General features: G+C 56.4%; 8 protein-coding genes across 8 annotated transcripts; 3 read left to right on the top strand and 5 right to left on the bottom strand.

Annotated features, from left to right (window-relative positions):
* Positions 1 to 153: 153 nt before the first annotated feature.
* Positions 154 to 1,339, bottom strand: CDEST_10836 (uncharacterized protein; the record flags this gene model as incomplete). The annotated part of the gene is made up of 2 exons (XM_062926992.1): positions 154 to 668; positions 766 to 1,339. 2 exons carry the CDS (start codon positions 1,337 to 1,339, stop codon positions 154 to 156), a joined length of 1,089 nt encoding a protein of 362 aa, XP_062783043.1.
* Positions 1,340 to 3,002: 1,663 nt separating this feature from the next.
* Positions 3,003 to 6,605, bottom strand: CDEST_10835 (Putative helicase, AAA+ ATPase domain, Helicase-associated domain, DEAD-box helicase, OB; the record flags this gene model as incomplete). The annotated part of the gene is made up of 1 exon (XM_062926991.1): positions 3,003 to 6,605. The coding sequence occupies one exon, from the start codon at positions 6,603 to 6,605 to the stop codon at positions 3,003 to 3,005; it is 3,603 nt and encodes a 1,200-aa protein (XP_062783042.1).
* A 548-nt stretch (positions 6,606 to 7,153) lies between these two features.
* On the bottom strand, positions 7,154 to 9,722 carry CDEST_10834 (Putative inositol polyphosphate kinase). Its single transcript, XM_062926990.1, has 2 exons — positions 9,070 to 9,722; positions 7,154 to 8,934 (listed from the first exon to the last, which is right to left on the bottom strand). The coding sequence occupies exons 1-2, from the start codon at positions 9,135 to 9,137 to the stop codon at positions 7,824 to 7,826; spliced, it is 1,179 nt and encodes a 392-aa protein (XP_062783041.1). The 5' UTR covers positions 9,138 to 9,722; the 3' UTR covers positions 7,154 to 7,823.
* An 893-nt stretch (positions 9,723 to 10,615) lies between these two features.
* Positions 10,616 to 13,538, top strand: CDEST_10833 (Putative argonaute-binding protein; the record flags this gene model as incomplete). The annotated part of the gene is made up of 4 exons (XM_062926989.1): positions 10,616 to 12,159; positions 12,216 to 12,282; positions 12,343 to 12,360; positions 12,413 to 13,538. The coding sequence occupies exons 1-4, from the start codon at positions 12,078 to 12,080 to the stop codon at positions 13,536 to 13,538; spliced, it is 1,293 nt and encodes a 430-aa protein (XP_062783040.1). The 5' UTR covers positions 10,616 to 12,077.
* Positions 13,539 to 13,591: 53 nt separating this feature from the next.
* On the bottom strand, positions 13,592 to 14,826 carry CDEST_10832 (Putative proteolipid membrane potential modulator). The gene is made up of 3 exons (XM_062926988.1): positions 14,637 to 14,826; positions 14,460 to 14,527; positions 13,592 to 14,395 (listed from the first exon to the last, which is right to left on the bottom strand). The coding sequence occupies exons 1-3, from the start codon at positions 14,692 to 14,694 to the stop codon at positions 14,003 to 14,005; spliced, it is 519 nt and encodes a 172-aa protein (XP_062783039.1). The 5' UTR covers positions 14,695 to 14,826; the 3' UTR covers positions 13,592 to 14,002.
* A 1,080-nt stretch (positions 14,827 to 15,906) lies between these two features.
* CDEST_10831 (Putative RNA recognition motif domain, nucleotide-binding alpha-beta plait domain superfamily) lies at positions 15,907 to 16,802 on the top strand (the record flags this gene model as incomplete). Its single annotated transcript, XM_062926987.1, has 2 exons — positions 15,907 to 16,230; positions 16,299 to 16,802. 2 exons carry the CDS (start codon positions 15,907 to 15,909, stop codon positions 16,800 to 16,802), a joined length of 828 nt encoding a protein of 275 aa, XP_062783038.1.
* A 1,558-nt stretch (positions 16,803 to 18,360) lies between these two features.
* On the top strand, positions 18,361 to 20,343 carry CDEST_10830 (Putative pre-mRNA cleavage complex subunit Clp1, P-loop containing nucleoside triphosphate hydrolase). The gene is made up of 4 exons (XM_062926986.1): positions 18,361 to 18,527; positions 18,606 to 19,401; positions 19,493 to 19,759; positions 19,824 to 20,343. The coding sequence occupies exons 1-4, from the start codon at positions 18,492 to 18,494 to the stop codon at positions 20,090 to 20,092; spliced, it is 1,368 nt and encodes a 455-aa protein (XP_062783037.1). The 5' UTR covers positions 18,361 to 18,491; the 3' UTR covers positions 20,093 to 20,343.
* A 525-nt stretch (positions 20,344 to 20,868) lies between these two features.
* Positions 20,869 to 22,753, bottom strand: CDEST_10829 (Putative S-adenosyl-L-methionine-dependent methyltransferase superfamily; the record flags this gene model as incomplete). Its single annotated transcript, XM_062926985.1, has 7 exons — positions 22,197 to 22,753; positions 22,047 to 22,137; positions 21,941 to 21,982; positions 21,706 to 21,860; positions 21,594 to 21,631; positions 21,394 to 21,531; positions 20,869 to 21,289 (listed from the first exon to the last, which is right to left on the bottom strand). Exons 1-7 carry the CDS (start codon positions 22,266 to 22,268, stop codon positions 20,869 to 20,871), a joined length of 957 nt encoding a protein of 318 aa, XP_062783036.1. The 5' UTR covers positions 22,269 to 22,753.
* Between the last annotated feature and the right edge of the window lie 1,693 nt (positions 22,754 to 24,446).

Genomic DNA, 24,446 nt, shown 5'->3' with positions numbered 1-24,446 from the left:
ACTTTTTGTGTGATACGGCTGGCTGGCTCTTTGAATTCTTCAGTCCTCCCCCTATTATCCCGCTATCTATCGTCTGTCTTGGTCCACCCAAAGCAAATCCTCGCAGCCAATTGGTATCTCTGAACGACTATCCCTTCATCTCTAGCCGACATCTCAACTCAAAAGAAAGACAACAATCGCCACCAAGACGGCCCTCCTACCGAGCACGCCCACCACCCTCGCGCCGTTACTCATCTGGTTCCCGTCGTCTAGGTCCGGCGGAGAGGCCGGGGCGTCGTTCGGCGGGACGATGGACGGCAGCGTCACGAACGTGGGCGTCTCGAACACGGTGACGGGCGTAACCGATTCGGCACTTTGCGTCGAAGACGCCTCTACCGGCTGGGACGGCGTCGTGGGGACCGAAGGAGTTTGGGTAGCCGGGGGCGCCGGCGGAGGCATCGAGGTAGACTGCGTGGACGGGGGTGCATCCACCTGCGACGGTGAAAGCGGCGGTGTCGTTGTCGATGTAGACGTCGATGAACTGAGCGTAGACGGCTCGCCCGGGGCCAACACCGGAGGCGGCAAGGTGCTGGTCGCAGGCACGAGGACCGGTGGTGTCGTCGTCGTCACCAGCACCGGAGGAGCCGGCGCGGCGACGAAGCCACACTCGGCGATAACCTGCCGGATGTCTAAGATTCCCCTGTCAGTCATGTTCGTTCCCCGTTGACCACGACAAAGATAGGAAACCAAAAGATAAGAGAGAGAGGGGGCGGGTAAACGACTCACCCTCGTTGGCCTCGACGGCCGTCCCGTTCCGCGCAACGCAGGCCGCGCACCCGAACGCCGCGCCGGCGACGTCGAACCCGCGCTCCCCGCAGACGCAAGCCCTCATCGCCGCGTCTTCCCCCGCCTCGTCCGCCGCCTTGCTCCGTTCCGTCTCGGCGAGCCTTCCGGGAGCAGGCTGCGTTCGCGCCGCGGCCCCCTCCTCGTCGTCGTCGCTATCATCCTCCTCGTCCCCGTCTTCGACATCATCATCATCATCATCTTCTTCCCTCTGCCTCCGTCCCAGCCGCTTCCCCAGCGTCCTCTGCAGAGACCTCCTCTTTTTCCTCATTCTTCTCGCCTCCCGTTCCGGACCGCCTACCGCCGCCCGCCGCCGGTCCGTCCCGAACCGTTGCTCCGCCTGCGCCTCGCAGCGCCCCGTGAGTTGCACGATGGGGGTGCACGCCGCCACACATTCGGGCGGCACGTCCTCGGCCTCGAGGTCCTCGACCGCCGCGACGCGGGCCCCCGGGAGTACCGCGGCCAGCAGTGCCAGGGCGGCGGCAAGGTGCAGCGCCAGATGCCGATGGCGCGTCATTGTCGACCCTGATGCATGCGTGCCTGGCGTCGTACTCGTCTTGTCGTTGTTGACTTCGTCTGTTGGTATCAGGGTCCCATCCAGAGGGGAGATATTGCCGATGGCACCCAAGGTATTTGTTTAACAAATCCGTCGCTACTCTGATCCTAACAATGCCCTCCCACCATCCATCCAAAAGCGTATCCAAGAGACCCCCACGACACCGAGGGGATATCCTCCATGCTTTAAAAGACGGGTGGCATCATCGACCACACACACCCCTTAAAGCCCCCTGGAGTGTCAACAAACTACTTCAGATACCATATCCCTCCAACATGATCTGCCCTTCGGAAACATTAGGCCAAACAACGGCGAGCCCTCCACCCCCCCCCCCCCCCTCGCGAAGAGGGATGCCCACCGTCTCGAAACGTCTTGGCGTGTATCAACGCGGGCTCTCCAGTATAACATCATATTACCCACTTCCCGCAACCGTGGTCTCGTCCAGATAGTACAGCTTGGTACCGTACGTATAAGTCAGCTGGGAATTAAATTGATAGCCTTACTAGCGCCAGGAGGCTTTAAGTGAGACAGCGGATAGACTTCGATCTCGCAGCGGGAACACTCGCATGCAGACGCCCCCCCCCCCCCCCTGTTGTCTCTTTAGGAGTACCCGGTATAAGCGCGAAGAGTCGCCATGTTTGGCTGGCCCTGATTGATCGCCGTCCGGGATGGCCCCCGGAGGTCCCGGGACCCATGTCCGGGAACCCGTCCGAGGCAGGAATATCAAAAAGAAACCATCCATCTAACCCACCCTCCCTTTGCAGCTGCGAGTCATTGCCGTCATGTCATTTTCCACCCTTCCCGAAAAGTCTAAACCACCCTCGCCTACAGAACTTGCTTGGAAGCCCGCGGGGGGCAAAGGGGAGTTAACCCGGACGTGGCCGCTTGATGGGTCGTTTAACTGAATGGATAGGACATGACCGCAGCTGGGCTGGACCGTCTGGAACTCCCGGCGGCGTCGAAAGTCCATTCACACATCCACAGGCCAACTCTTTCCCCCCTTCCCCCAGTTTCCGGGTTTCTTGTCATCAGCTCTGCCTCTCTCGGCTTCGCGTTCCGGCTTCAGGCTAACACAACGCCAAGTCGTGATGCCAAGTCGACGTTTTGGGCGCTCTTCGATACTTCACCGTTGACGCTTAAACCCCTTCCTTTGGACGGAAGAGGTATCTTCAAACCTCAAACTCCCGCACAGAACTAGGTTATCCAACATCTTGGCTCCCAAAGGTCTCAGCCGGCTTTGGCGTCATCAAAACGTCGCAACAAATGGCTTCCCGCCCCGCCCTCTCTGAAAACCTCCCACCCCCCTTGTTTTACTGGTCTGACCTCCCCGGCAGGCAAACCTTCCAAGTCCCTCTTGACTGCAAGAGTGTCTGCAAAAGCCCCAAAGAGCCCATGAAGCGGGAGTCACATCCAGAAGAATTCCAAATTCCAAACATTGGAAATGCGCGTTGATCCCCAGGCCACGTCCGCCCATGTCATAGTGTGTTGGAACTCTTCTTGGGTATATTTGCTGAGCTATAACAACGACCTAGATCCTCGTCTCGGCCCCTTTTTGCGTCTTCCCCCCACGCTTTTCCCGCGGACAAACAGATAGACAGAAAGACGGACGGACAGACAACTTCTTCTAACCCCACGTACCGCCGCCGCCGCCGCCGCGCCCGCCCTTCCGCTGCGCGCTGAGCCTCCAGTCGTCCTCGCCCGCATACTTATTGTGCAGCGGCTGGATCCTTTCGGCCTTCTTCCTCTTCGACAGCCGGTCCGTCGGCGCCACCTTGAAAAAGGTCGGCGCCGCGTCCACGAGCCACTTGGGCTCGATGCTCGTCGTGCAGTGCATGTACTCCTTGGTCGTCAGCACGAGCGTGTGGTAAATCACCCACTCGGCCTGCTTGCCGAACAGCGCCGAGCTCGGGTGCAGGTACACTGGCGTGCCCTCGATGAGTGTCTTGTAGCCCTCCTGCGGGTCCTTGCGCGCCGCGTTGCGGAAGAAGCCCGAACAGAGCGCCTGCCGCACGATTTGCGTGTTGCGCCCGCAGCTGAGGATCGGGTGCCGGTACCGCTCCATGATCTTGACGAGTTGGTCGTGTACGTCCTTGGCCCGCTTCATCGACCGCGCCTGGATGAAGTTCTCGAAACACCACGGGCTCGAGTAGCTGCTCTGCTTCCACGAATTGTACACGTTGAGCAGAGTCAGGTGGTCGCCGTGCGGGTCGTGGAACTTGGCCTTCTTCTGGTCCGCTTGTGACTGCTTCTCCTTGGGCCGGTAAAACACGTTGGGCAGATTCAGCATCGCCACGATGATGAGCATCTCGGCTGAGCACTTCATATCTACCGAGATGATGAGCACCTTGGCCAGTGACGGCTCCATCGGAAAATCCGCCATCTTCCTCCCCAGACGCGTGAGAAGACCCTCGTCGTCAAGCGCGCTAAGGGCGTAGAGCTCCTCCAACGCCGTGAGCATCGTGTTGATGGGCGGAGGGTCCATGAAGTCGAAGTGCAGCAGGTCGTTGATGCCCATCGCTTTGAGCATGAGAATGACGTGGGACAGATTCTGGCGCTGGATTTCGGGGATGGTCGTCGGCAGCATTTCCGACTGGTAGGCAGCCTCGGTGTAGAGACGGAAGCATTTTCCAGGCCCCGTACGTCCCGCACGACCAGCACGTTGGTTGGCCTGCGCCTGTGAAATCGGGGTCACGACAAGCGAGTCCATGCCGAGCTTCGGGTCATAGGCGTTCTGCTTGACGAAACCGGGGTCGACGACGAAGTAGATGTTGTCAATGGTGATGGAGGTCTCAGCGATGTTGGTGGCAATGACTACCTTTCGGCAGCCAGGAGGTGCAGGGTCGAAGATGCGGCTCTGCATCTCGTTAGGAAGTGCCGAGTACACCGGTAGAATGATAAGCTCTGGGACGTTTGGCCCCAGAGCTTTCATCCGCTCATACAGGATCTCGCAAGACGTGTCGATTTCTTCTTGGCCTGTCAAGAAGAGCAGAATGTCGCCAGGAGGCTCGGTGAGGTGGATCTGCATGACAGTGACCAGTGCGGCATCGAGATAGTCGGACTCCGGTTCGCGAGAGTAGAGGATCTCGACAGGGAACGTTCGGCCGGGAATGGTAAAAATGGGGCATCCGTCAAAGTATGACGAGAATTTGTCGGCATCCAGCGTTGCTGATGTGGCGATGACCTTCAAGTCCTTCCGGCGCTTCATCGTCTTCTTTAGCAGCGCAAACAAGACATCCGTAGAAATGGTGCGTTCGTGGGCCTCGTCGAGCATGATGACCGAGTACCGCCTCAGATCCGGGTCAACCAGGATCTCACGCTGCAGCATACCATCCGTCATATACTTGATCTTGGTCGCCGGGCTGGTCTTGTCCTCAAAACGAATCGTGTATCCGACAGCCTCACCGAGGGGGGTACCAACTTCCTCAGCCACACGCTTCGCGACGGACATGGCGGCAACGCGTCGGGGTTGTGTGCAGCCGATGACTCCGTGGTTGGCGAAGCCGTCTTCGGCGAGATACTGCGTCAGTTGCGTCGTCTTGCCCGAGCCGGTTTCTCCAATGACGACCATGACCTGGTGCTCCCTGACAGCATCCAAGAACTTGCGTCGGAACGCATAAACGGGCAAAGACTCTCTCTGGTCCTTGATGCTCATGTTGGTCCGCTTGCCGAATGCTTGGTCCTTTGGCGCCACCGCTCGCTTCCATTCCGGCACAGCGTCGGGCTTATTCTGTCCCATCTGCGACTTGGCATTCCGTAGATCGCTGGCGAACTTGCGCTTGTCAGGGTCCGCCATCGGGTCGTTCCACTGCGCAGAGAGGTCGACCTTGGAGTCTTCGGCCGCCGCTGCTTCTGCCTCTTGCTGCTTGAGCTCCTTTCTCTCCTTTGCGAGCGCAGTGCCCGACATGGCAGCTCGATTCATTGAGCCGTCTGGCGCCTTGACAACGCGGATGGGTGACAGCTCGAGTGACTGCTTCGTCTGACCCGCCAAGAACGGCGGCTCCTCCTCTCTGACCTCAATATCGACCTCCTGTTCCAGCTCCAGCTCGCCGTCGCCTCTGAGGGTTGCATTGTAGTCTTCTTCCAGGTCGGGGTAGTCGGATGCCTTTGCAACACCAGATGCGATCAACTGTCGTATCTCCCATCTCTCCGGTGATGTCATGCGCTTCTTTTGTCGACGAGGCTGATGTTGCGGTGGCGGCATCGGCGTGTCGTCAAACATGTTATTGTTTCGACTGCCGCCGCCACCCAGCGCTTCCAGGTTCGCTCCCGACGATATCCTCACTTCTGGGTGAAGATCCAGACCGGTCTCTTGGTCGACCTCTTTCATGGAAAGGCCTACCCGGTTTCCTTCAATGTTGACAACCTTGACCTTGACCTCCTGGCCTTTGGTCAGCAGGTCAGAGGGATGGTTGACCCGTTGGCCTTCCACCAGCCTTGAGATGTGAACCAAGCCGTCAACCTTGCCGCGAACACCGTGTAGGTTGACAAACGCTCCGAAATCTTTGATCCCAGTAACGTGTCCGCTATAAACCTTGTGCAGCTGCGGGGCGTCGTCGACCTCGGGTTCAGGTGCCCTCCTGAACCGGTCGTCGTCCTCGTTGTCGTAGTTGCGTCGTTTGCTTCTCTGCTTCAGAGAAGGCCCGTTTTCGTAATCGTCGAACGATCGAGACCGCGACCGGTATTTGTCTCGTTTCCTTCTTTCCCTTGACCTGGACCGACCTCTGTGTTTCCGCCGCGCTTCGCGACCATCGTCTGGACTGCGACTGCGCTTGCGCGAGTCTGGTTTTTCTTTCCGCGCCTTGCCCTCCAATCCTTCCAACAAGGCCAGAGTGTCGTCGATGGCATCCACGCCGTCTCCGATGTTGTCGTATGCCACTGGCTTATCCGGCACAGACAGACCTCTGAAGATCTGCTCCTTCTCGGCAGTGCTTCGGTGGTGTTGGTCCTCGCTGCTGCCGCCGGCGCCGGCGCCGTTCTTCTGCGCCTTGCCCTTCATCTTCGGGTGCATGGTCAATACGAGACGATCGACGCTCTCGACCAAACTCGGGGGGAAGTCGGCGCCCATGGCGGCGAGTTTCTTCTTGAAGGCATCGTAGTCCTCGGCGTCGACGCGCTGGGCGATGATAAACTCGGCGAGGGTCTTGTCGGAGACGCCCAAATGGTTCTGCAGCTCAGACGTAACCTTTGATACGAGCGACAGAAGCTCGAGGTTCAAGAGGTCGTCCATGATCGTGGGTACAGTGAGGTGTCCGGGTCGTGATTCAGGACCTCGGATTGCGATGGTCGCTGAGGCCTCAAAAAGTTCTAGGTCGCCGCACGCCGTGCGACGACAACTAGACATGACAGCACTGACAGGGACTGATCGGATAAACTAGTTTCCGTCCCGAGTCTGGCAGGCCTCAATTACGTCAGCAAATCGGTTGTTATGTCACTGCTGCCAGCATTTCGCAACTGGCGACACTTTCAGCGGCGGGTACTTGAACAACACCAGATTCGCTCACTCCTCTTTCAAGCTGCATCTTCGAAACATGTTAGCGCCGAGGTGGCTCCAGTTTGGTGAGTGCGGGGCTTGAAGCTATTCCCCACTCTCGCCAGAATGAGTACGTGGAAGAAGCTTCTTCAAGACTCTTGTTGTGAATCCACTGAAGAAGTTCGTGACTTGCTCGACTGGTGACTGCAAACCTCGTTTTGGAACATCTTGCTTGGGAGAGTAGAGTTTTAGGGAGGCATTCTCAATCCACGAGGGCTCCTATGATATCACCTTTACTAGCTTGTCCCATACTGAAAGGCCAAGAATAGCGACTTGAAGATAATTCAAAGGCTTCATAGCAGAACTAACCACTGGACTGCTTCAGCCCACCCCGCCTTCACTAAATAACCTCGCCGGTAGGTATCCTCTCTATTGACAATGTGGGGTTGCCAGCAAATGTCATCCGTGCCGTCGCAACTTCAAACCCAATCGACCTGCATTGGTTCCATGCAGGTCCCATATTTTGACGTGAGGTAGCCTTTGCATCCCCTGCTATTATACGGAACCCATTGGAGGAACGGTGAAGCAGAGGGTCAGAGGACGAAGAGTGGAACTGTAATGGTATTGTATGAATGAAAGGGAGCCCTGACGCCGGTTGTTGATGGTATATATCCTTATCCTCAATGTCATAATCACGACTTGAATGCGAGCCCACCCGTTCGTCTGTCCCCATGAGGAGCGATGTCTAATCCGCAACTCTTGTCCACGCGCTGTATCTGGGTATCATAGTCGTTGAGCAAAACGTGCTCGTCTGATGCCTGCTGTTGGAAGGTCCCTGGTTTTGGTCTTGTCCGTCGCACAAACCATGATTTGTAAAACTTTTTGTTCGTCGTCATGCTGCCAGAGCCGTAGGTCCGGGAAGTCCATGCGCTCCCCGCGTTCTTTCGTCCAGCCGGCTCATGGGAGAGTCGGCCCTCATTGCACCAGCTCCTCGAAAATCTTGATCAGACTACGTACACCCTTGAGCGCATTCTCGTCGGGGCCTTGGCCGGGCGTCCACTGCGCGTGAGCGAAGTCGATGAGCTTCAGGGAATAGATCTTAGGAAGTGCTGGGCCGTCGTCGTCGTCGTCTTCGTCATCGTCGTCGCCTCCGTTGACGGCAGCATCAATGGTCACGCGGTCTTCATCGATCAGCTCGATACCACTATCCACTCTAAGGGCAGGTCTACCGGGCTTCTCGCTCGACTCAGCAAAGGCCTCGACCGCCTCGACCCTATCGACAGCCGTGTTGTTCTGCGCGATGGCGTCCTTCAGTTTGTCGCCGTCGCCTTCGAAAACGAACAAGAGGCTGGCCGAGTACATCCTGCTTTCGTTCGAAGCGAGTACCTCCTCTACGTTGCGCAGGTCACGGAGGAAGGCTTGGGCCACGGCACGGGCCAAATCGTCGTCGATGCCGGCGGTCTTGTTGAAGATGAACCTACGGAAGTTCTCGACGACGTTCTCTGTGTTTACGTAGGTACGACCGTAGTCCTTGTCGTAGATCTTGTAGTCCTCGTGGTCGAGCTCCGACTTCACGGTCGAACCGCGCCAAACCTTCATGCCGGCGATTCTGAAGCCCAGGGGACCATGCGTCGTCTTGCGCGTGATTTCGTCGAACCTCCGCTTCTTCTCGGCGGGCGCGTCATCGGCCCAAAGCCTCACGCCCAGCTTGACATCGAGAAAGTTGGGCGACGTGAAGCCGGATCCTGAGTTCTCGAGCACGACAGCCTGGTCCGTCTTGATTCTTTTCGACTTGTTCTGCACCCACTTCTCCTTATCCGGGTGCGACTCTTGCGCGATACTGGGCTGTCCCGTGACGGATTGGGTCAGCTCCTCCTTGGCAGCGGCTGATGCGACGGGGCCGGGTACGCCGTCTTCGATGGAACTAAGCTCGGCAGAGTCGCTGAGCATCAAGGTGCCCATGAAAAGGGGCATCAGGTCGGCGAAGTCGGCGTGGTTCTCGTTGGCCGAGTTGTAGAAGTCGATCTCTGCCTGCGTGCAGGGCTTGATGAACAGCTCGCCGTCGGCGTCGCACATGGTTCCTGCACTGGAGAATGGCGGCACGACGTTAGAATCCTTTCGCCGTACCAGCTAGCGACGCGAATGCATCTCATGTAGAAATGTGGAAAGGGGGTCTGTGGCGAGCGGAGCGGAGCGGAGCTTGATTATTATTATTACTTACTGGCCAGCAACAGTGTGGTTGTAGTCAACTAGGTCCCCGCGGGCAGGAATTTCCTTCTTGCCCATCATGTTTGCGCAGGAGGAAGAGAGGAAAGATGAGGAAAATATGATTAAAAAACCGGAGAGGACCGGCGGCTGTTCAGAGTGGTGGTTGTAGGCCGAATCGCATGCTCAGGGGAGATCCTAGAGGCGGCTGGTGCGTTGGGAAGTCGGGGTAGATGGCGCAAGAGCGAGCAAGCTTTGTATCGAAAATGGCCGGAGAAGAGCGCGCGGCGTGGCAAAACGAGTCTATATAGGTGCGTATGCGTATGGCGTATGTGTGAATGTGTTTACTCAGTGTGTGTTTCTCTCTCTCTCTCTCTCTCGCTCTCACTTGTCGGTAAACGGCAGTCGGAGCGGCTTGGCGAGGGAAGTGAATGGAGGCATGGAAGAAGTGGATCGACGGTCTGGAAGAGACGAGCGTTGCAAAATGGAGGGACCGAGGGGGGTTAAAATGAATGAGCCGGAACAGCCTACGGATACAGGACAAGGTTAGATGACAGGAGGGGGACTCGAGGGAGGGGAGGGGGATGCAGAGAGGCGTATCCGTAGTCACGATGAGAGACCAGAGGGAATGTTTGGACGCCCGTCACCAACGGGTCACAGAGGCTCAGGCTCAGAGCCCAAAATCGCGCGGGAGCGAAATTGAGAATCCCATTTGTGACAGCGGTACGTACTGCTACCTGCCGAAATTCGTACCTTATCCCCTCGCCTCGCAGGTACGTACTGTACCTGCTGCGGCTGCGGCTGTGCCTGTATTCCTAGCACTTCATTAAGTAGTCCTGGGCAAATCTTAGATATAGAGATACAACAGCGCCACTGGACAATACCCCGACCCCTAAGTCGACAGTGGACGAGTCTCAAGCCTGCACTTTCGTTTTGAAAGCGGCCTCCATCATAGTCATTCACCCATCCAACCATCCATAACCCAAGCAGGCAATCAGCGGTACTTCCTGTGCCCAAACTCCAAGGCTCAAGCCCGACATGACAGGGAGAGAGGGAAAAGGAAACAAGAGGCCCGCCGCCGTCCCTGGGGTCACTCACTGCCATGGACATCCCCTCTTCCTCCTGTACAGATACTACTTACTCCAATAACAATGGTCAACCCCAGCAATCGCCGCGAATCTCTCTCACTCAGCCACAGCATCGACAACCCCTCCTCACGTACAACATCTCAAGTCTTATTCGCGGGGATATTCGACATTCGCAACTAGCGGCTTCTGCCCCCCCAAGCCGATACTGTAAATCCGCATTCAGCCCTTCCCTCCCTCGAGTCCGCCTTGTCCAGCTGCTGGCCCATGTCGCTCTTCGGCGCGCGAGCCACTCCTTGAGCCAGCCGTGGCCCATATCCCCATATCCCAATGGCTCTGAAGCCCGGGGGACTAGGCGCCGCAGTCGTCGTCGGCCGAGTGCCTTATTCAACTTCCCTGTCTCTCTCTCCCCATTCAAGGGCTTGAAAGGGCGCAGCTCGCTTTCTCTTTTATTTGCACGACATAGCACATCGAGGCTTTGAAGCACAGACAGTCATGGGCATTATCACCTTACCTGATCAGGCGTCTACTCCCCACTCTCGAAGCCTGAGGACGAGGACGAGAATGAGGATGAGGATGAGGAAGATGCACTAAAAGTATCATGCAAACTGCAGGCTGATGCATCAGACATCCTTTCCATGACAGCTCAGCCGGCCACGATCCGATCTGGCCCAGAATAGAGCCTGACCATTACAAAGACTCCCCGCTGTCGAGGTCATTCGCGGCCTAATGGCATGCATGACCGGCGTGCAACAACAACACGATGACTTCTCCGACAGGCCTTTTTGTTTTGCCATGGCCGAGACCTGGACCAGACCGCCCCCGTGGGACAGGTGCAGCACGGCACGACACCCGTCCTATGCCGCCGTGTTGCATTGCCACGCTCGCGACGTGAATCGGGTGGCACCGGACTGGACTCTCTTTCTTTTTGCAACATCACATCAGCTGGGGGGTCCCGAGCAGCCATGTCTGGCTGATTGACCGCTCTGGACGTGGTCTCACCGCTGTCATTCGGCAAACGATACTCCTACATCAGCCCTTCTCTTCCTCCTCGCATGCTCGAGCATGCAGACGCTCCTGTCAGGGTTTGTCGGGTCAGCTGGGCTTCCCTCCAGCACGCCGCGCCCAAGTGAGCCGTGTGCAGCCCGTCGTCTTCGTCAGCTCCCATCCACTCCTGCGGCGCGAATATACGAACGCACCTCCACCCATGCATGCCATCACTCCGCCCCAGATTCCGCCTCGAGCAAGACGACCTACCTTGACAGGTTTCGGATACAATTCCAGTTGCAAGAGTGTCCAGTGTTTCCCACAAACTTCCAACAATTGCCAGGCCTGCATCACGATTTCCCCTGGCAAACGCGGGATCTCGAATACCATTGGTTTGCTGTCAGTGATTGCCCGGCGATCGCCAGCGGCAGGCCTCCAATGGCTGCAAGAGCCTGGTGCGATTGGCCCGCAAGGGAAGTCTTCAGACAGGTCAGATCTGTGATTTACGGAACAGACCGGTAGCATCAGTGGTATGTAATGGTTTCTTGAGAATAGAAAGTTGTTCAGTACACGGTGATCTCTCTCATCATGGGAATATACATGTATCCTAGATGCTTCTTCCTATGCTGCACGTATTTATTTTCAGAACGCAGAATGCAATAGAGGAAAGAGCCACTGCTTGGCCCTTCTTGCTTCTGGAAGGATGAAGGACGAGAGCCAACTTACAGGTCAGGAAGGGTATGCGAAGCAGCTGAATGCTCTTTCTCTTTCCATCGATTTCTTCAGAATAACATCAACCTTTTGTTCGTTACCTGCAACAACCCGAGATTCTTTCTGCACCTTGACATCGATCGCCCGCTTGCTGCAGCATGCTCTGGGACTGAAGTTCCGCTGATAAAACCGACAGTCATTCCTCCCAACACCAAAACTCTCCTCCGCAACAACTTCAAATATGGCGAACGGCAAGAAAAAGAAGTGCACCACCGACCGCGGCCCTACGGCCTTACACAAGTATCGCGGCACCGGCTTCGAGGGTACCTCTCGTTGGGTCACATTCGAACGCGGCCGTCCCTTGCTGACATCCTCCCAGAATTCTACGCCGACCCTCCCATGACCCCTGCCGAAGCCCAAGAGGAACGCGAGAATCTCTACCATCCGTAAGCAGGCCTTTCTCTGACGTGGACCTTCCTGGGGCGCAGACTAACGTGGACTTGTAGAGACCTTCCGTTCGTCGAGTAAGTCAACAATCCTTCTCTCCCTCTCAGTCACCCAACTAACACACGCAAGACGCATCGAAACATGCATCCAGCGCTACCGCGCTCGACGCCGTCTGGGTGCCTCGGACCAGATGTTCAACAAATACCTCTTTCTCGGTGGTATTGACTCCACCCCGCGCATGTTCGGTGGCAAGGTCGATGCCGACTTGAAGGACATGTCTCCAGAGGAGAAGCGGAGCGCTGCGGCCATCGACACCGTTCACATGTCCGGCGGCGGCAGTCGCTTCTACAACGATAACGATCCAGATGACTGGGACGTCGACTTCGCCGGCGTCGCCGCGGGTTTCCTGTCCGAGAATCTTCCGACGATGACGGCGTGGGACTACGCCCAGATGGGCAAGGCCGTCGGCGTGCTGGAGAACTTCCTCACCTACGTCCTCCAGCACGACGTGTGTCCCGAATACAACGCCAATGTTAAAGAAGCCCTAGCTATTTGCCAGAAAGCCAAAGTCGAGCTGCCTCAAGCTCACCAAGCGCTCCTGCGCTTCCCAGGTGAATTCAACCTGGCGCTTTCGGAGCTGTTCTGTGGTGACTTTCATTTCTTCGGTGAAGCCGAGTTTCAAAGACCCAAGGACTTCGCAGCCGAGGATGTTTTGAAGATCGCGTTCACAACGGCGGGAACCCGGCAGCAGTACGATGCTGTCATGAAAGGCTTGGCCGACAAGTCCATCAAAGTCGTCAGCGAGGAGGAATGCAACATGGAGGTTGTGTCTGTTAACCGCCCGACGATCGAATCGCGCAAGCTCGTTCGCAGCATCAGGCTGGACAAGGGAGGACCATTCACGCCTGTCGGCTCAATCGTTACCAAGCCGTGCCTGATTGAGGACGGTTACGATCGCGGAGCAGACTTTGAGCTATCCAAGGAGGAGGTAACCTTCTTTCTGGACGACGCCATCCTCGTGAGACTGCAACCCGGATTCAAGCTTCAGCTTTGCGTTTGCGAGCTCAACATTGGCATCAGGTTTATCAAACAGGCCCGCCTCGTGCTTGTGGAATGGCACACCTTTCTACCGCAGAACCTCATGCAGCACTACAAAGAGCCCGTGCCCTGCGAACGCCCTCCCCTGTCGGCCGTCAAGATGGATAGCGAAGGAGTTCATGTCGATGCGGACAAGCAGAATACGGTGGACTCTTAGAGAAGGAAAGGACCATCGAGGAATTTGGGATCATTAATGACACATGTGGTTTGGGCGTTCGGAAGGAGTCCTGATATTAGAGTTCTTGAGACACCGTGGGCGAAGGACCGGCGTTTCGAAAAGATTAGATCAAGATACCCCATCTTTCAGGAGAGTTCGAGGCATCCAACTACATAGATGATGCAACGGATCATTCGCACCAATGTCTCGCGTAAAACTCGTGCAGCAGCGCATTAATTCGTCATCCCGCCCCGTCCCAAACTCCAAAGAGGCGAAGCTGTGTCGTTTGATAGAATCCAAACTCCGCCCGCAAAACCCCCGAAGCCAAAGTTACATGAACCAATACAATAACAACCAGACGTGGCCGACCGAGCTAGCGGAGAAGCAGAGGCCTCTCACAGTTGATCTTTAACAAGAGCCAGCACCAAATAAACCTCGGCGCCGCCCGTCCGCCTCCGACTGCTCTAATCCCGAGTCTGGATCTTGTTGTCGCCCGCAACGACGTCGGCGTAGCTAGGCGGCACGGCACCGTCGCTGCTACCCTCGCCTGCCGTCTGGTCCTGGTACGGCTGGGGCTGTTGGGGTCTGCTCGAGCCACCGGCGGCGGCATTGCCCGAGTTGTTCGGGTTGTTGGTGGTGCCGTAGCTGACGTTGTTGCCGCCCTTGCCGTTGTTCTGCGTGGGACGGGGCTGCTGCTGGGGCTGCTGGGTGTGCGGGCCGTGGCCGTTGCCGTTGCCGTGGACGAAGACGTAGGTGACGCGGCCGCCTTCGCGGTCCTGCTGGGGGACGGACTCGTACTCGTAATCCGGCTCGGGGAACTTGGCGATGATGTACCAGGCGTGGATGAGGCCGGGGACCTGGCGAGAACTCATGTTAGTTTATCGCAAAGAAAGGGGGGGGGGGTTCCGATGGAGAACGTACGTAGCCCAGGAGACAGAGGAGGATGTTGATGATGGAGTCTGCGGAGCAGATGCCGCGCTTCACCCAAACTATTTGTTTCGCACGTTAGCCGTGTTCTGGGATCTCTCGAAGTGGGATATGTCATCGCGGGCGTGGGCTGTGGAATGCGATGCGGGGCGGGGCGAGAGGGAATCGTACCAGGCAGAGGCGGGAAGAGGAGGGCCAGAAGGCCGAGGAAGATGTCTGCGGAGCACATTGTGCGATTGTCGGTATGTAGTTCGTGGGGAGAGGTAGGGAAAGAATTATGTGAGAGTGTCGCAAATTGTTCTGTTTAGGGTGTTGATGCGTTTTTGAAGTTTGGGGGCTTTCGGGGGAGGCGACAGTGAGTGGAACGGGATTGAAAGGTGAGGTGACGCAGGTCAGCAGGTGCAGGCAGCGATGAGCTAGTGGGCTGTGGCGAAGCTGGCTGCACGATGGGGAGGCGTGGGGGCTTGCGTAATGGTTCGAGTCCGGTGGCTGACAGGAACGTTGCCCGGGAATTGGAGGCACGGAAGAATATGCGGCCGACGCGGAAGGTGTCCGGGATGAGTCAGCGAGGAAGATGGATTCTCAGATCGCTTTGGACGTCGCTTCACGTTCAGTGGTCTTAATCGTTCTTCTTATCATCCACAAAACATGTCTGTAATTGTGGGATGAAGTAAGCTGGCTGAAAGCTTCTTGTATTTACTTGTTCTTTCGTCTAGTCTCTATTATCTAATCACTCTCACTCTAATACATGAATCACCCACCTCCTAGCATCCAGAAACCCGACGGACGACATGAGGCTCCAGACCTGCTGTGAACCACCCTCATGCAGCGTTGCCTTAGAATACTAAGTCAACTAGCCCAGAATCCAATCTTTAAAAATTTAAAAGGTCTTCTAAGTGTTCAGAATTACATTCCAAATCTTCTCGTCAGCAATGTGAGCAGCAGTAGAAATCACAGTCCGCTCAACGTTGTGTCCAAAGTGACCTGGATACGAATTGGCGTAGAAGCCTAACACGGGGGCAGGAGCGCTGCGCGGTTTCAAACCTTGAAAAGGCAGGAGCACCCGGTTACGGCCAATCAGCCCACAGCTTTGGTTCCTGCGGGTTCCTTTTTGGGATAGTGGGGTACCGCTGCCCTCCCATCTCAGTCTCTCTGTCTCCTTTTACACGGCGCACCTTCTTCCCTCTTAGCAAGAAGACATTTCGAAACCATCACCCAGCAATTCGACGATTAACCAACAAGCAAAGATTTTATCACAAAATCCAAGCCATCGAAAAACACTCACAAACAAACAAACAAACAAACAAACAAGAAAACAAGAAAACAAGAAAACGCTACCATCTCCAACCTGACAGCGAAGTATGTATCTCACCCTGTTCAGCGCGTTGCTCCTTGTAGTGCTGGTAGACCCCGAGAGTTGGTAGCTAACTCATAGAACAGAATGGTTCATTATGACGAGCAGTTCGAGGAACAGATCAAGGAGTGTCGGACGGCCCGACGCCTTCTCTTTCTTCGTAACCTCAACTTCAAAGCCGATCGGGCCGAAATCGAGGCCATCGTTTTGGCTAAGCTCACGAGTCCCGACTCGGCCAAGTTCTTCTGGTCGCCATCACGCCCGGGCCAGTTCACCTACCCAAATCGCCATACGGGCTCGGTAATGGTTGGGTTCAACCAGCGCCCTGATGCCAGGGCAGCTGAGGGCGAGCTGACGGGCCTGGAGATCCGTGGTCGTCCCGTCATCCTCGACCGAGCAGCCAGGAGAACGGTGAGTACTTGAAAACCCATCCTTTTTCCACTTCCCTATGTTTTTAGCACTAACTATGTAACTTGTAGAACCCAGAGCACCGCAACAATCAGGCGGCTGCTCCCAACTTCCCTGCGTCCACCTCCGCCGCTCTCGCCATCCCAGCTCTCCCTCCTCCTCCCGCCACCGCTGCCACCATCGCTGCCGCCATCACCCCCGGCATTGCTGCTGTTATGAATCACGCTATGGCTCCCTCCATGGCTCCCGTCATCGCTGCCGCTGTCGCTCCCACCATCGCCGCCGCCATTGCTGCTGCCGTCGCTGCCGCCACCCCTCTGACAACCCCTCACATAACCGCCCCTGCTGCTGTCGCTGCCACCGCCCACGTCATCCATCCCTTCGCCGCTCCCACCCACGCCGCTGCCATACTCCCCGCCCCCGACTCCTTCAGCTCCCGGGAGGAGACTACGCTGTTCCCTCCTCACGGTATCAAACGGGAACCAGATGAGACGTTCGAGTACCAGGGCTGGAACCAGAACAGCAGCGAGAATGACAACCAGAGCTTTCCGTCGGCCAAGAAGAGAAGATTATAAGTAGTCAACGATGCTCGAGCCGACCCTAGGCGTTGACCGCGTCCGCACTTAGGTCACCTCTTGGACCTTGTCACATAACTCTTCCTTCCCATCAGAATGGAGAAGGACCTACTCTTTCAGGATTTGTTGTGGGAGAAATCCGATGAGCTAAGGCCTATTTTCTTTTGATTTGTAGTGGAGAAATCCTACGGGCGAGGGCCCAAAAAGGTCGTATGGCGCTTCGGCGCCTGGTGTCCCTCAGGGAGGCGTGTTCGAATCACGCTACGATCCATATCTCTGGTTCCACAAAAGCTGTGTAGCAGACTCATTCGTTCCTTTTCAATCTTTCTCGACAGATTTTTCAGGTGTTCATTAGTCTCAACGGTACGTTTTCTCTCTTCCCACGATCGAATCATCCTTTTACCGATCAAATGCACTCCTCATTTCACGGTTACCTGTGGCCAGGCTGCCAGCTCAACCGCTTTTGAATCCCTCGCTGCTTTCAAAAAGGGGCTTAGAGGAAGGATTTAATGATTACCGAGGCGTCTTATAGTATATGGCAACTTTGACGGGAGAACTGGGCTCGGGATCTGTCGATTTGTAGGAGACCAAACATCTCTGACTACTAGAACCTCCTGACATTAAATAATTTCCTTGAGAACCGAACCGCCTAGAGTGTCGTCATAGTCCCTTTCCATCGCAGTCTATACATCCAGATATTAGTCTCAAGTCTTGGTGCTCAGGACCCATGATACGAAGCATTGGAGGAGACATGTTGGCATATGGGATGCGAAAGATGGTGTTTCGGAAGGAAGAGGGAACTAGCCCATCATGGAAATCAATTTAGAAGTTCCGATCTCGCACGGTCAACAAGAAGACGTGATTGTAACACTGCTCAGCTTTTCCCATAGTTCCCTCCGTGCCGCCTTTGGACTTGCCCTGCCGTCTTGGCCTCGTCTTGATAGATATTTTGCGAATTAGACACCTTTCTAGGCAAAGCAAAGTCTTGCTACCTATCCGCGAGCCCGTCTGGGGTTGAAAGACGTGCGCTATGATGAAGTGCTTGCTGTCAAAGATTCGCATTGCTCGGTCTACAGTAACCTGACGTCAGGATCTTAGGGTGCCATCCTCAAGACTCGGGTTTCACTTCCAATCTGTTATTATTCCGACATATCACCATCCCGAGCCGCTGCAAAAAGGGATACGCTACATGTTTCATCGAGTGCCCGCATGTCCAAGCCATTTTCGGGGCAACAGTTTCCAAGGTTGAAGCTGGTTACTTGTGCGTAGTAAGTTGGGGATGTGAGTTGATGTCGGATGCTGAAGTAGCTAGGTAGTATCCCATGCTGGCGCCCCGCTGCTATCCATTAGGTAAACATGCCCCCAGCAGACTAACCCTGTTAGGTGCTTCGATAGTGGGAGCTTCTGCACAGACCATTTCGACCCTGTGATGTCAAGCTCCCTCCAGGTACGGCGGTACCTGCCAAGGTACAGATACAGGCACCTACCTACCTACCTAAGGTACATAGGAACCATTAGTAGCCATAGAATCTTAATTAGGCCGTCGCGTCTCAGAACATTTCCTGCGCGCCGACTGTAATTGTCGACCTTCTTGCTTCCCCATCCCCCAGCAGCAGCACTCTTACAGAAGCGGACAGAAACGACCGCGACACAATTGCTGGTATACTCCATGATCAACAGATAGTCAACATGTCTATCCCCGGTTTGGGCCACCTCGTGGCGCCAGTACGTTCAATCGCCTCTCGTCTACCCCTCCGCGCCCACGCCTCTATCGAGAACGCAAACTGACCACCGCCTTCGCAGCAACCGACGTCCGCCAACCAAACCCGCACGATCCGCCTCCAGCCCTTCTGGGAATGGCGATTCGAGGTCGCCTTTGACACCCACATCAAATTGAAGCTCCTTTCGGGCACCGCCGAAAAGGATGGCACCGAGCTCGCCCTGCAGCACGCCTACACCTTTGGCGGCGTCAAGTCCAAGATCCTCACCCTACAGGGCTGCGAGCTCGAGGTTGAGGGCAGCCTCACCACCGATTCCCTTGCCGAGTACGCCAAACCACAAGACTCGCCCGCCAACGCCACCCTGAACCTGCACTTCCAGCTCACCGCCATGCGTCAGCGTGCCGCCGCCGAGAGGAGGGAGGGCCCGCGCATCGCCATCTGCGGATCGCCCTCAACGGGCAAGACGAGCCTGGTGCGCACCCTGACGAGCTACGCCACGAGAGTCGGGGCACAGCCGTTGGTCGTCAATACGGACCCCAAAGAGGGCATGCTGAGCTTGCCAGGTACCCTAAGCGCGAGCGTCATCGGCACTATACTCGACGTCGAGGCCGTCGACGGCTGGGGCACGACCCCGACGAGCGGGCCGAGCCAGGTGCCCGTCAAGCTGCCGCTAGTCTACTACTACGGCCACGCCAGCGCCGAGGAGGACCAGAAGAAGTACCAGGAGCTCGTGAGTAAGATGGCGGCAACGGTGACGTCGAGGCTGGGGAAAGATGCCGAGGTGAAGAGCTCTGGCATGATCATCGATACCCCGGCCGTGAGCGAGAACAGCGACAATGGGATGGATATTCTTGCCCACATCGTAGACGAGCTTTCAGGTAAGGCTTTTGATGACATTCCCGTTTCCCCATTGGGTGCCGGCCTCCACCCGACTCTTCGTCTGAAACGCCTTGTGCTGACAGTCAACAGTAAATATCATCATCGTGCTGGGCTCGTCACATCTCAACGCAGAGCTGATCAAGCGGTTCTCAACAGAGAGGACCAGCCTCGGAGAGCCGTACAGCATCCTCCTGTTGGACAAGTCGGATGGCGTAGTCGAGCGCGATGTGGGATTCATGCAGCAGGCATGCGAGGCTTCCATTAAGGAGTACTTCTTCGGCAGCATCGGTCAGACCCTCAGCCCCGCCACGCAACAAGTCGACTTTGACAGTCTGGCAATCTTCAGAATAGGCGATTGTGAGTATGCCCCGCGCGACTTGCGCTTCATCAACGGGGCAGGTCATACTGACACAACACACAGACTCGATGTACGGAAACGCTGATGGCGGCCTTATGCGGGTCGACCCAGTTCAGCTTATGGCGCATTGGACCCTCGCCATCGTGTACGCCTCAGTCAAAGACTCGCCAGAGGCTATCAGAGCGGCCAACGTGATGGGCTATGTGTACGTAGCCGACATCGACAAGGAGAAGCGCAAGTTGAGGATCTTGGCGCCAGTGAGCGGGAGGCTCGGGGACCGGCCGCTGCTGATGGGCAAGTGGCCGGAGCCTTTCATCAACCTTTTGGGATAATATTCTACAATGATACCACTTTTACTTGTTTCGTTTATCGTGCCCGGTGATGCTCGGGTTGAATTCATTCCTTATGGAGAGAATGTTTCCGATATTGACGACGAAATCAACGAAGGAACTCTCTCCCCCCCCCTCCTGTGCACACTTTATTAGGTAGGTAGGCATCTTTGGAAACAAAAAGAAATTCGCCCGTGTGGCTAAGAAACAAAAGAGTAACCCGTTGAGTGGCATTGCCAATCGTGGTGAGGATTTGAGCCTCACGCGGGGGTCGAACCCGCAACCTTGAGATTAAGAGTCTCACGCTCTACCGATTGAGCTAGCAAGGCGGGTTATTGTTTGAATTGTTGACAGGAACACTCACAAGTGGCATTATGAAAGAACCGAGGTGTGGAGTGCGTGTAGGGTTTTTGGGTCTGGGTCAGGGTCTGGGTCAGGTTTCGGTGTGTCCGAGAAAATCTCGATGGCTTCTTGTCAAAATTTTCTTCCACCCTCTTTTTTTTTGTCTCCGAAAATGTGGGACATCCGAAGTGGAGTTGCGGAGGTTGCCCCGTGCTGATGACCCATAATCCGGCCCGGTCCTCCAAGTCCCGGCCCGACGATACTCAGAGATTTCTCCCCTACGCTCCCTTCCCCCTACCCGGCCGCGGGTTTCCTCCCATAAACAACGATCCTGGCGCGAGTAAGGTCAGTCCACCAAGACACAAACGACGGGGATCCCCATCCCCTTTTCCCCTCTTTCCCACCGCGGAACGTAATGGCAGCAGCGGACGGGAGACTCACATGGGCCAGTACGCGTGGATGCTCTTGTCGCCGACGTCCTTTCGGGCCTGCGCCGCGAGCACGTTGACCTCGTCGGCCCTCCAGCCGAGTCCGCGCGTCAGGGCGGCCATGAGGAACCCCTGCAGGCCGGTGGTGATGTTCTCGTAGTTCCAGGCGCCGAGCTCCTTGAACTTGGGGTGGCGCGGCCACGTGTTGCTGGGCCACTTGAAGCGCATCTCGGCGACGCCGACGAAGCCGGCGGCCTCCATCATGGGCTTGAGGGCGTCGAGGTCGACGAAGGCCCGGTTCGTCTTGGCGGCGGCCTCGCCGAGGTACTTCATGGACTGGTAGAGGGCGTGCTCCTCGGTCAGGGTGTCGTCGTCGGAGACGGGCAGGGCGAATTCCTGGAGCTCGAGCCAGCCGCCGGGGTTGAGGTGTCTGCGAAGGGGATATTTGTCAGAATGCAAAACGGTGGTTCTGGGAGAGAAGGGGAGAGGTGGGGGGGGGGGGAGGGGGGAGGGGATGGTGGCTGAAGAAAGTACTCAAAGGATTGGCGGAGGTACTCCTCCCAGTTGGAGATGCTGGTGTTCATCATGCGGCTGTGGATGTAGTCGAACGGCTGCGAGTACGTCCAGCTGTCCTCGATGTCGTCGATCTCGAACTTGACGTTAGGCGGGACGCTGTAGACATCTGTTAGTGGACGTTTCCCTGTCGTTCCAATGGCTAGGCGGATAACACGCACAACTGCGGCTGCGTGGGTGACAGGTCGACACCGATGACCTAAAGGGGGGGGGGGGGGGGCGTGGTGGTCAGATCAAACGTCGGTCGATAGCAACAGTCGTGATGATACCAACCTCGGCCCCGGGGTGATCGTCGCCGTAGTCCATGGCCCAGATGCCCGTGCCTGTCCCGAGGTCCAGGACGCGGCCGACTTCGGCATCGGGGTCGTTGGGGGGAGCCAATCCTAGCTTGCCGTCGAAGGAGAGATCGAAAATGTGGTGTTGAAGGTCTTTACGAGGCATCAGCAGTGGCAAACCCTTCCTTCCCTATGCGCGCGCTCGTCATGGGCTCTCGCAAAAAGACACCCACCTAGTCTCTCGTTCTCGGCCTCATCGTTGGGAAAGTGGTACTCTTCATGTGGCGTTGGTGTCAGTGAAGCATCATGCGGGGCTGCCGACGGGTGTGTATCACATACTCCCATCGCGGTATCGGTGATACGTGCGACCGTTCTCTTTGCGGTAGTCGAGGATGGAGCTATTCAGGCTTGCCGTCGACGACGTGCCATCCTGTTTCGTGGATGTCAGCGTCTCACGCCCTCGGGAAGCTGGCGCCGGAGGTGTCGTACATCTCCCAGCGATGAGTCGTTGTCGTTGAAATCGTCGGGCTCCACTACGACATTCTGAGGCGGAGTAGACATTGCGGGCACACAGTCGGTATGTATCCGATCTCTCGTCTGCGTGTATTCTCGCAATGGAACACGCGTGGGGTGGGGGATCGAGGGGAAGCAACGAGGATTTAGGGGCGGCTCAGATAAGGCCGCCGCCGACTACACCAGCCAGGTGGGGGGGCGCCATGGAAGCGGATATTCTGATGTCACTGATCGGGACACCCTGAGGAGCTCTCCCCTCGCGCCGCCGGAGACGTGTCTCAGGCTGGATCGCGTCAGTCGAGTCTTTGTCATGTCCTATGGACTAAGACAGAGAGAGGCATCTTGGAATGGGAGGGCCAGCGGCTAGAGGAGGAGGGGTTCCAACATCCTGCAAGTGCCGTCGAATGCGGGTAAGACCGTTGGCAGGAATTCCGGGAGCCAGGTCAGCTTCTCCCATGGACCAGGGAGCCCCTGAACGACCCGCAGCTGTGGGAGGAGGTGACAATGCCGGGTGATGGGCCGTGGCAGAGGTGGCGGTCCTTGGTTTTGCCCAATGGCAGTGGCAGCAGGCCCCGCGGATGATAACGACCGAGAAGTTCGTGGTTAGCGCCTCTGTTAGGAATCGCGTGCGTCGAGGGGCTCAGAATTGATGGAGAGGTGATGGAGGGGGAGAGTCGGGAGTCAGTGCAATACACTAGACCCGGGCAGGTCTGGGTGAACGGGAAATAGCATCGGTCTTTCGTATGACGGTTGTGCAATCGTTCTTACGCAACCGGCTATCAGTGCCGTCGTCGATGGATGGAGAGCAGTTGGCGGCCGGGTTCGCTTTAGATGTCTGTCATGCCGATGTCTTGAACCTTGCGGTTGCTGCAGGTTACCGGCGCCTCCTATTGAGCTTCATTCACATCATGTCTCTCCTCCCTTTGGGATCCAGGCTCACGGATTCTGTCGGCCGAATCTTGTCTGTTTACGTGCGTTGTCCGCATTGTCGGCGTCGGCACAGCGGACGATCCAGTGGTGCAATCGAGGCAGTGGGCTTTCTGACGCACTAGTAGCTTGCCTCTCTTAGCTGTTGGAATGGAGGCATGCGTGGCCTGTTAGTCATCGATTGAAAGAGGAATGGAAGGGAGAAGGTGGCTTACGCCCTTCATGTGCCCGTCTATTCCAGAGACGGAGGCGAGCGAGCTTAGAGAGGGGGAAGCATGAGAAGAAGCATCTGGACACCCCCTGACAGTGAGGTTTGTCCGCTGAAGCTGCCACAAGAGCGCTGAGATGGGGGGCAGTGCTGCGAGAAAGTCAATTCCTCCCTACAGGACGCCGCTGGGACGTTCTACGCACACATTCACAAACTCTGCCGATGACTGACATCGAACGACAGCTTGTCTACTACCGTTACGGTGGTCAATCGATGGAAGAGATACTACGGGTAAATAACTGTTTCTACTACATTTCGAAACCAAGCAAGCTTTAAGAAAGCGTGCCGACATTTTCATCATCTCATTCAAACTTGTCTACGTTACGCCACAATGTAACGCAACTCTACCTGAGATGCCCGCCCCGTTCAAGGATTCCGTCGACTGCACTTTGGAAGACCTTCTACGAGCTTAATCAAGCCCCAGGCAGAGATTCGATGCCTTCTTTTTGGAGCATTCTCATGGCAGTTTCATACCGTGAGGCGCGCCAAACAACCCTCTTCGCACCATTTCCTCAGACCATCACCTCTCTCACACCATCCCCTGAGCAGATGGGCTAGCTCTTAGCCAAGACAGGAGAAAGATTCTTGCTCTCGCGAATAGGGGACGATTAGGCTCAAGCGGGCCATCATCGGAGAGACCCTACCGAGCTGACAGCCTGTGTCGTTTCACAATGCTGGTCTCGGGAGTCGGCCCAAACAAGACGTTCCAAGGCGACAGACGAATGAGCAGAAGGCGCTGGCTTCAATCCCCGAGCATCTGTGAAGATGGGGAAACCTGGATCGTCGGAAGATCGCAGCTAAGAGTCTCCATGCAGAGCCACCCTCCCGACCAATGTACCGTACATCCGCAGACCAGATATTCTGCACCACAATCATCCGAGACTTCTACGGCAGAACGAACCCCTGAGCCCAAGGGGCTCGAGGGCGTTTGGGCCCGTTTGCCCTCCTCCGATGTTTCGTCCCATCCGAAACATTAGCACGACGACCGAGCCTCCAACATCGGGCCCTCAACCACCTCACTGGTCAAACTG

This window comes from Colletotrichum destructivum, chromosome 7, assembly GCF_034447905.1.
Source record: "Colletotrichum destructivum chromosome 7, complete sequence".
Taxonomy (NCBI): domain Eukaryota; kingdom Fungi; phylum Ascomycota; class Sordariomycetes; order Glomerellales; family Glomerellaceae; genus Colletotrichum; species Colletotrichum destructivum.
The sequence above is the reverse complement of the archived record's forward strand: the minus strand, read 5'-3'. Positions and strand labels throughout refer to the sequence as shown.

Coding starts and splice junctions, on each gene's coding strand:
- CDEST_10834 (XM_062926990.1), bottom strand. CDS start 9,137: ATGATGGGCAAGAAGGAAATTCCTGCCCGCGGGGACCTAGTTGACTAC. Junction 8,935..9,069: donor AACCACACTGTTGCTGGCCA/GTAAGTAATAAT, acceptor GCCATTCTCCAG/TGCAGGAACCATGTGCGACG.
- CDEST_10832 (XM_062926988.1), bottom strand. CDS start 14,694: ATGTGCTCCGCAGACATCTTCCTCGGCCTTCTGGCCCTCCTCTTCCCG. Junction 14,528..14,636: donor CCTCTTCCCGCCTCTGCCTG/GTACGATTCCCT, acceptor CGAAACAAATAG/TTTGGGTGAAGCGCGGCATC. Junction 14,396..14,459: donor TCCTCTGTCTCCTGGGCTAC/GTACGTTCTCCA, acceptor AGTTCTCGCCAG/GTCCCCGGCCTCATCCACGC.
- CDEST_10830 (XM_062926986.1), top strand. CDS start 18,492: ATGTCTATCCCCGGTTTGGGCCACCTCGTGGCGCCA. Junction 19,402..19,492: donor CATCGTAGACGAGCTTTCAG/GTAAGGCTTTTG, acceptor GACAGTCAACAG/TAAATATCATCATCGTGCTG. Junction 19,760..19,823: donor AATCTTCAGAATAGGCGATT/GTGAGTATGCCC, acceptor CACAACACACAG/ACTCGATGTACGGAAACGCT.